Source organism: Ostrea edulis, chromosome 7, assembly GCF_947568905.1.
Source record: "Ostrea edulis chromosome 7, xbOstEdul1.1, whole genome shotgun sequence".
Taxonomy (NCBI): Eukaryota; Metazoa; Mollusca; class Bivalvia; order Ostreida; family Ostreidae; genus Ostrea; species Ostrea edulis.
Window position 1 is genome coordinate 36,702,343 of NC_079170.1, and position 10,535 is coordinate 36,712,877.

Genomic DNA, 10,535 nt, shown 5'->3' on the forward strand with positions numbered 1-10,535 from the left:
TCTTCACCTTTGTGATATAAGTCGCTTTAATAGACATTGTCCTTGCTGATGTATAGTTCCCAGTACCCTACACGAAGCCCCATGGCTATAAACTACTCATTTATTCATCGATTCCTATCGTTTCACATTTTCAGACGATTCATCAACTACAACAACTTCCGGTCGTAAGAGCTAAAAGTTAGAACGTAATTTGATTGGTTACTAATTAAAGTCACAAACTTGAAGGTAAAGGTCATGGCGTTGACAGCAACGCAACAGCTGATCTTGGAAAACGTAAAAAAAAATGGCCATTCTTTACTGGTTTTGGGGCAAAGTGGCACAGGTAAAAGTTATTTAGTGAAGGAAATCGCTAGAGCATTGGCTCACGATAGAAAAACCGTGTCAATAACAGCAACGACCGGAATTGCCTCACTAAATGTTGGCGGCCAGACTGTACACTCTTGGTCCGGAATAGCTGATGGTAGATTTACTAATGAAGATCTTGTTTTTCGGCTAAATACAGATGAAAATTTCAAAAAATACAAAAATAACATTTTAACAACCAGCTGTTTAATAATTGACGAAATTTCCATGCTTTCAATGAAACTATTTGATCAAATTGAATATATTTGTAGGAAAATTTTGAAAAATGATATTGTATTTGGAGGAATGCAGGTTATTGCTGTGGGGGATTTTTTTCAGCTTCCTCCAGTTCCAGACTTTCTTAAAAATGACAGTGGTGACTATTGTTTTAAATCAGAAGCCTTCACTAAAAAAATTTGTCATAAATTCATTCTGAGTGAAGTTCTGCGCCAACATCAGCCTGATTTCATTAAGGCAATAAATGACGTTTCTAGGGGGGATTTACCAAAAGAAACACATGATTTGTTACACAGACTTAGCCGTCCCCTACCACCAGGTCCTGAGCCTATTCGTTTGTGTGCCAGAAATTTTGATTGTTTCATGTACAATGCCATGAAGTTGATCGATTTAGAGGGGGACGAAATTGTTTACAATTCAGTTGATGAAGGTGATATGTCTAAACTTGAAAAACTTTCTGTTCCAAAGAAATTACATCTGAAAATTGGTTGCCCTGTTATGTTGCTGAAAAATCTTAGTGTTAAACTTGTTAATGGATTAAGGGGAACTGTTACAGGCCTGTCAAAAAACAATGTAACTGTAAATTTTTCGGGGGGGCCTAATTCTGAAAATGTGATAACAAATTTTAAGCCAGAAACATTTTTGTTATACAGTTGTACTGATGGCAAGGTTGTTGCGTCAAGACAACAGTACCCCCTGTGTCTTGCATACAGTATCACCATACACAAATCTCAGGGTTTGACCTTGCAAAGAGTGGAAGTAGATGCCAGCAATATTTTTGCAGCAGGCCAACTTGGTGTTGCAATTGGTAGAGCTACTGAAAAAAAGGGGTTGAGAGTTTTAGGTTTCAATGACTCATCTGTAATCAAACATGATCCTAATTTATACCAGTTCTATGAAAACACTGGTATCCCCAAATTTGATACTCAAGGAAATCTTGGATGTTGCAGGGCTATGTATTCATATTCAGATACCACAGGGGAGCACAATATTTCTGAGGGTGAAATTGGTCATGATGAATTATCAGATTTCAGTGACAATGAGATGAGTGAAATTGACTTCTTATTGTCTCCTGATTCTGATGTTGTTGAACCAACACACCATGAACCATTTGAAGAGATCATAGACAATGCACAAATTTCTGCTCTTTTCAAATCTGAAAGTCAGCTGGCACCTTCAGATAAAATTTTGAGTAATATTTTTGAAAACATCTTACAAAAACAACCCAATGAGTTGAAGTATTTTGTCAATAAACTTTTCTCTGAAATTAAAGATTTATTTGTGCAAAACTGTGATGATGTGTCACAAAAACCCACTGAAGCAAAAACTTGGACAAAATATTATTCAGCTGTATATCATTTTTCTGTTTCGGAGACCTATGTTTCCCTTGTCAAAGCTCTTTTTCAATGTGAGCCTTCAAGTCAGCACTTTGAAATGTGTAGCAAAATCTTTGATAGAGTCACATCTGAAGTTCTAAAAAGGCAGAGTGATCTTATTTCACCGAGTAATCCCTCTCCCTCCCCAATAAAAGAAATGTCCGATTCAGGAAGAGGCAAGCTTAGGTATATATTTGGGAGGTGCATCGCAAAAAGTCGTTTCCATTACATGAAACAATCTATGAATAGTGTGTATAAATCAACACATAGAAATCAAAACTCAAAATTATTTTTGAAAGTTAAAATGCTTGACTCTCTTACTGAAACGTACGCATTTCTTGAAAATTCTTCAAAGTATAAAGAAACACTATTTCAAACACAGAGAAAACAAAACTTGACAAATGGATTGACAAACATAAAAGATCAATCATTTGAGTTTATCATGAAAGTAGAAAACAAAAGGTCTTCTTTACAAAATGAACAGACTTTTCCAGCACTGGGCGCAGATTTGCTGAATTATACTCGAAATGAAATTTTGAATGACCTAGGTATTTTTGAATTTTGGAAAAGGTTGTTTTCTGATTTTGAACCTAAAGACCCTATCTTTAAGGTTAACATTGAAGATGCTAATGAGTGTCTGCTTGAATTGTTCAAAGACATTATTGAAAGATTCTGCAAAATTGCAGATAATGAGTTTAGGAAAAAATTGCTTCATGTCCTAAAAAAAACAAAAACTGAACGACTAAGGAGGAGAGTTGATTTAAAGCAGAATGCATCATGTACGCTTAAAATGAACAGTTTACTTGAAGACAAATCTGAGTGCAAGCGCAGCTCTCATTTGAAACTTAAATCACTTATTTTTGATAGTGGCAAGTCATGTTTGCAAAATTTTACCAAAAAAGACTTATTAAAATTATGCTCTGCATATGGTATTCAAGTTTCCTCCTCAGCAAAAAATGATAAAATCAAAGAAATGCTTTGTTCAATAGTGGCGTCTTCAGATGAGATTACACATCCACTGTACTTGAATGAATGTGGTACTATAGAAAATCTCCCCCATCAAACATTGACCTCTGCCCCAGAACCTGCCATATCTACATTTTCTCAGAGTGAGCCTGCCTCATCATCAACACATTCAGAATCACCCCCTTGTACTAGTACATGTATTTCTGGAAACCCAAAGAAAAACATAAAATCAAGAAAAAGAAAGCCTACAAAATTTAGGTTTACAAAGAAAAAATGTAAACAAGCAGATAAATGTCAATTACAATGTCCTTTATGTGAAAAGAAATATGAAGATGGGGAGGACTGGGTAGCGTGTGATTTATGTGACACTTGGTACAATCGCCAGTGTCTTAACATTTCTGATGATCAATGGATAGGAATTGAACAGGAAGACTGGTATTGCCCTCTTTGTTTGAAATAACAAAGTCAAATTTCTCAATGAACTGACTTCACTTAACAGTAATTAATTTACCAAAATAACATACTTCTTAGTCATCTTCAGAGAATTTTATTGAGAATTTACATAGCATTGCATAAACATGTTTCATATTAATGTAGTCATATTGAGTACATTGATGCTATGAAATGCTAGGAAAATGTCAATTATGTTTCTGTCTTTGGTCTCTTTGGAGGGAGTGAAAGAGCAAATGGTTTTGCAGAATGTTTACCAGCATTTGATTTTGTTGAGGTTGTTTTCTGACCAAGAATGATGCTATTTATTCCGGTCCTGTACTCATTGTTGTTGGGGTTAGTATTTGCACCATGATATAAAGCACACTGCTGACAGAAAATGTTCTCAATTATGTCACTATTAATTCGACTCGGAGCAATTTCAATTTTCAACTCAAGGAGACTCTTTTTTACAAGTGACATGAACCCATGGTATGTGAAATCAATGTCTTCTCTTGTTTCCATGGTAATTAGGGACTTGTGTCTCTTATTTTTTTCATCATCTTGTAAGTGTTCACTTTCCCAAGCCTTAAAGTAGTTGTAAACCTCAGTAAATGATTTAAGTCTTGTATCATTGATGTCTTTGATTGGTCTTGAATCATTAAATAAAGACACAATGGAGCTTGTGTACTTCAGAAATTGAAGAACACTTGTCATCTCTGCTTGTCCAGCAGCATTCAGTGTCTGACTGTAGCAAGTCATTAAATTCAACATATCTAAATCAAGTGTCTCAAATGCTAACTTATTCCGCATTTTCTGGGCATTGTTGGGGAAAATATGTTCATCACTCAGTTTATGGTGAATTCTAAAACCATTTGTGCAGTCCCACTGGTATGCATCTACCCACATTTTCCATATTATATAATGGCCATTTACTGTGAGAAGCCTTTGATGACTGGACAAAAAACCACTGCTTAAAACACTGTTCCTTATTTTTTTAATCAAATGAGATGGGTCCATCAAAAATATCATTGTTCTAGTAGGGTTTTTGTAACATTTTGCTATCATTTTATGCTCAGCTGGATTGTTGTCAGGGAAGTGCATTTTGACAAATGCCCTGTTATTAGCAGAACCATCTAGGCTAGAGTAAATAGGCTGGAATCCCCATGAATGCAAAGCATCGACACAGGTCCAGAATGTAAGAAAAATGTCAGCAGGTGGTGCCTGAGTGTTAGGAAAATTGGCAAAAGGCCATCTGAAACCTGTGAGACCAGTAAAAACAAACTGTAAAACATGGTTGGCTAATTCACATTCAGCCTTTCTTGTATTTAACACTTGCATTTGTTTGACATGAGTTCCACTGTCTGAAAGACCTATAAACTTTGTTTCATTTTTGTTGTTGACAATTTGGAGATCTTCTTGTATTGCCATCTCATCTAATATCAAACCACCATAGTATCCTTTTACTGTTAAGTTTTGGGATTTGGCCTCATTATTCATCCATGACATCATGTCAAAGGATATCCCAGGTTTTTGATGAACTGCATTTTTGTATCTTTGAAGTAATGATTCACATGGCAAATGTAACCAATTATTTTGTGTTAAATCTCTGTATGCTGCTGGATTTCTATTGTACAGACTTAAAGCTATGCAAATGACATCCTTGTCCCATCTCATTCCTGTTTTACTTGTATTGGAAGCAATGATTTGAGAATGTATCAATGTTATCTGATTTTGCTTCAAATTTGGAGCCAATATTTTTAATTTTTCCAATACTTCCTCTGTTGAAAATTGGCAGACATTTTCTTTATCAGATATTTTAGACTTGCAGTAGTAGTTTTTGTTTCTAAAAACTTTTTGGCATTTTTCACATACTGATGATCTTGACATTAATTGAATGAAATGATTACAGTCTTTGGATCTTAATATTGTTACAGTTTCACCATTTTGTTCACAGATCTCTTTGGTACATTTTGAAATGTTTGTATATTTGTTTTCATAATTATTTGATATGTCATACCCTTGACATGGACGAATTACTTTCATACATCGGAATAATGCTGGAACAGAGCTTATATTGAAATCTACCTCTTGTGGAATATTGTAATGTAAAAGACAATCTAAATCTTTGTTATCTAGACATATTGAGATTTTGTTGCTTCTCGATATTTTCAACTGTAAAAAGGAATTCCTCCCATTAAACTGGATATTTAAAAAATGTCCGAATACAAGTGTATCTGCCTCTCTCTTCAAAACAAACCAATCATTTGGTATCATGTTTTCTAAATTTTCAAATAATACTTCAGATCTATCAATATGAGAAGCAAGTACAACATTTCTGTAGCTGTTAACTGGTTTTCCATCTACTTCGCTTCTTGTTGTAGATCTCACAGCATTGGGGAACAGTTTTAAAACCAAATTACTGAGACTCTTGGGATCTTTTATTCCTTGAGTTTTTTCATTTTTAAATGCGCTACATATCTTTTCTAGACTTAGGTTTCCACCAGCAACTTCTTTGATATTTTCACTTAACCTGCAGTAAATAAAACTTATCAAGCCCTAATTTCAATTTGTATGTTATGCAAAATCATCAATGTTTTCCTAGACTTTTAATATCAGGCTCATTACACACTATACTTGTGCCTTCCTGTCAGTGTATATTCTCATTCATTTTTTTTTTGGAAAATGTATTTGTTTAATTGTGCTCTTAAATAATACATGTACCATAATTATCTTAATGACTTCATTGTTACAAATTTCGTTGTAATTTTTCTGCACAAAGAGAACATATTTTGTTTCAATTAAGAAAATGTTGTGTAATTTTGTGTGAAATTCACAGGAATCTTTATATACAATTATATATACATGATTATTTTCATATTTATAAATCTATTCAAAATTTTGTAACCTTATTAATGTATGGGAAGAACACTATATGAAGGAAAGATTATATATGTATGATAACAATAACAATATTACTGCATTATTATTACTATTGGTATATCTAGTTATTAAAGGGGAATATCAAAATTCTTATTTAGAGTCAACCACAATATTGCAGAATTTCTTGAAGAAATATATTTGTTAGATATGTTTGAATAAAAATTGGTTTTGTTTGTTTCTGTTATTGTTTGTGTATTCTATCTGTTTGCATGTTGTTTACTTGACACTTTGGCACATTTTTTTATGTCACCACTTGCTGGTAATTTAAGGCTCCAAATTGTTTAGAATGACATGCTCTAAGTGTCAGAGAGTAGATGCAGTATTAAGGGTTCTTTTTTCATAGCACACTGCGTATTTTAAATAGTCTATTATGAAAGGTGCACCATATACAAGAAAGTTGGTCACATTCTTACAACAGGCCTGGGGCAATGGTAATGTGTAATGGTAATGTAATGACACCCAATTTCATTGTATTATGGTTTTACGCTGTTTTGACATTATGTCGACCATTTTACGGTGGGAATAAATGGGCCATTTTTGCATTGCAAGTAATGGTAGTGCATTACTTGTAGAAAATATACTGTAATGCACATATTACATTCCATTACATTACTTCAAATATTTGATGATATTTCGGAGGTTTAGATTAATGCATTATATTAGTGATTGACTTTTAGACTTTATGACAAAAAGATCAACCTCATGTATATTAATGTCTTTCAAGTTAACAGTATAAAATTTAATGAACAGCATTTTCATTCTAATACCTAAGGAACACTTCAAATTTTCATTTAGCATTTCCCTAAGGGTATTTTTAAGGTTTCAAAGTAAACTGTTGTGAATTGTTTTCAGAAATTGTTCTTTCTAATTGAGTGACATTTTCATTCTTGAATTAAACATTGAGCAGTCAACCAATTAGAATAGCCTACAGATACTAAAGGAAATTTTAAAGTGTTGTAATGTAATATAATCATAAATAATGTGTAATATAATGCATTACACTTCAAAATAGGGGTAATGATAATATGGTAATGTCAAAATTTTCTAAGTAATGATAATGTAATGCACTACACTGATCTATGTAATTGACCCCAGGCCTTTCTGACAACTTGCATGCATGCAAGGGAGCATATATTTCATTAACACAGGCACTTATTAAGGAGGGGGTCCATGTATGAAACAAGTGCCTGTGTTCATAAGCTAAATTGTACCTATTATGTTCTGGATCCCCAAAAGGATTTATATTTGCAGTGAACAAATCACTAATGGCAAAGAAAGAAAATTAAAATTTTCACAGAGCAGGAAAACTTTTTTATTAAATTAATTCTATAATTATTATATTGAAAATGAAATTATTGGGGGGGGGGGGGGGGGTAATCAAGAAATTGGAGAATTAGACCTTTCTTAAACAAAGGAAAGAAAGAGGTGGAAAAGAATATTGAATTAATATTTAAATAAATATTTAAAGATTTTTGAATACTTTTTTTGCAATTTCACAACTAGCCAGAGTTTACCACCACCACCACCACTCTGAACATTCACATCTTATATAGTTAAAAAAAATTACAATTCTTAAAATATTGATAAATGGTTTACCATAAGGCTAATGGATAACAATCCATTATTATGATTTTTCCCTCGTTTACATTTCCCTCCAAAATTCTCTAGATTTTACCTATTCATTCGGTTGTCTCTGGATTTATTATAGTCTTAACACTAAAGTTTAAACGAAAGTCTTTTTTTTTCAACAGACCTCAATTACTTTTATGTTAGTCTTACTTAGGCCTAAAAATTATATTATTCCATAAAATAATTACTTTTTATTTTTCACACGCAGTATGTATTATCTCTATAAAAAAAAATTGTCCGTAGATCTTACGACCGGAAGTTGTTGTAGTTGATGAATCGTCTGAAAATGTGAAACGATAGGAATCGATGAATAAATGAGTAGTTTATAGCCATGGGGCTTCGTGTAGGGTACTGGGAACTATACATCAGCAAGGACAATGTCTATTAAAGCGACTTATATCACAAAGGTGAAGATGAATGGCAAACTTATCGTAAAATGAGACTTGAATCGAGAGGTGTCCTAAATCTAGTTAGGTACCTTGTGGTATTATTAAGGAGGGGGCCCATATGTATGAAACAAGTGCCTGTGCGCTGGAACCAGAATCCTAAGTAGGAAAATTTGATATGGAGAGAATACGCGGATTTCGGCTGTCCCTAACTTTTATGCATTTAATGCAGTTCTATCAATTTGTTTCGTCACAACTAGCGGCACAATATTAAAACATAACTGAAAATGAATTCACATACGAGATGCATAGAAACCAATACGATTAACATGATCTTGCTGTTCTGGGTAAACCCAAGGTCACAAGGTCATTGATCTTGGTATGATATGAAGAATTTGCTTTAAGAAATATACGTACAGAATATGAAAGCTCCATCTTAAATACTTCGGGAGATATAGTTCTGAAGATATTCAACAGATTATGTGTTCTTAAAAGGAAGTCAAATTTTAAGGTCACGGGGTCAAAGTCATAGTATGAATTCGAAATCAAAAGTCTTGCCATAAGAAATCAAAATTATATACAAAATATGAAAGATCGACCTTGAATAGTTAAGAAGATATTGAATTGGTCAGATGTTTAAAATGTAGGTCCAGCTCTAAGGTCAAGGTCACAAGGTCAAACTTAACAAAATAAGGTTTTGTCATAAAGAACTATATGCAAAACATGAAAGCCCTACCTTAAATAGTTCAGGAGAAATCGAATAGGTCAGGGACCTTTTTTAAAGTAGGTCAGACTCCAAGGTCAAAAGATCAAACACCATTGTTTACAAGGTCTTGCCATAAAGAATCTATATACAGAATACGAAAGCCCACCTAAAATAGTTCCGGATATATTTGATATGTTATGTTTTCTTATAATTAAGCCTTGGAGTCTGACCTACTTTAAAAAAGGTCCCTGACCTATTCGATTTCTCCTGAACTATTTAAGGTAGGGCTTTCATGTTTTGTATATAGTTCTTTATGACAAAACCTTATTTTGTTAAGTTTGACCTTGTGACCTTGACCTTAGAGCTGGACCTACATTTTAAACATCTGACCAATTCAATATCTTCTTAACTATTCAAGGTCGATCTTTCATATTTTGTATATAATTTTGATTTCTTATGGCAAGACCTTTGATTTCGAATTCATACTATGACTTTGACCCCGTGACCTTAAAATTTGACTTCCTTTTAAGAACACATAATCTGTTGAATATCTTCAGAACTATATCTCCCGAAGTATTTAAGATGGAGCTTTCATATTCTGTACGTATATTTCTTAAAGCAAATTCTTCATATCATACCAAGATCAATGACCTTGTGACCTTGGTTTTACCCAGAACAGCAAGATCATGTTAATCGTATTGGTTTCTATGCATCAAAAGATCAAACACCATTGTTTACAAGGTCTTGCCATAAAGAATCTATATACAGAATACGAAAGCCCACCTAAAATAGTTCCGGATATATTTGATATGTTATGTTTTCTTATAATTAAGGTCAGAAGGTCAAGGATCAAGTTATGAAATATAAGGTCTTGCCATAAGAAATATACATGTATATACAAGATACGTGTATGTAAGATCTGCCTTAGGTAATTAGTTCAGGACATATTGTATAGGTCAGGTTTTTACATAAATATAGGTAAAACTTCCCTCTTAAGATCAAAATATCACACACCATTGTATCACATGAAAGGTATTTCCTTAAAGAATGTATACACAAAATATGAAAACCCTAGCGTCAATAGTTCAAGAGATATCTTCAAACATTCTACCTATACATGTCTGTTGTAACCAGGGGTCCGTGTTTGTCCAACTATCTATTTTGTATTCCTTATGGGAGTTATGAAATTGATCACTGTTAATTATCTTCACCTTTCATGTATATACCAGCATATAACACTATGATCCCCTATAGTGGCCCCAACCTACCCCGAGGCCATCGTTTTAACATACTTGAATCTGCACTATGTCAGGAAGCGTTCATGTAAATTTGCATTTTCATGGCCCAGTGGTTCTTGAGAAGATTTTCCCTATATACTCGCATGAAAACCTTGATCCCCATTGTGGCCCCATTCTACCCCCGGAGGCCATCACTTTTACAAACTTGAATCTACACTATGACAGGAAGCTTTCATATGAATTCGAACTTTTCTGGCCTAGTGGTTCTTGTGAAGAAGAGTTT

The 10,535-nt window shown here is 33.6% G+C and overlaps 1 protein-coding gene across 1 annotated transcript; it reads left to right on the top strand.

Annotated features, from left to right (window-relative positions):
* The first annotated feature begins 234 nt into the window (after positions 1-234).
* LOC130048078 (uncharacterized) lies at positions 235-6,472 on the top strand. Its single transcript, XM_056144210.1, has one exon. The coding sequence runs from the start codon at positions 235-237 to the stop codon at positions 3,379-3,381; it is 3,147 nt and encodes a 1,048-aa protein (XP_056000185.1). The 3' UTR covers positions 3,382-6,472.
* Positions 6,473-10,535: the final 4,063 nt, after the last annotated feature.

What these genes read in the sequence shown, in the direction of transcription:
- LOC130048078 (XM_056144210.1), top strand. Translation starts at nt 235, where the DNA reads ATGGCGTTGACAGCAACGCAACAGCTGATCTTGGAAAACGTAAAAAAA.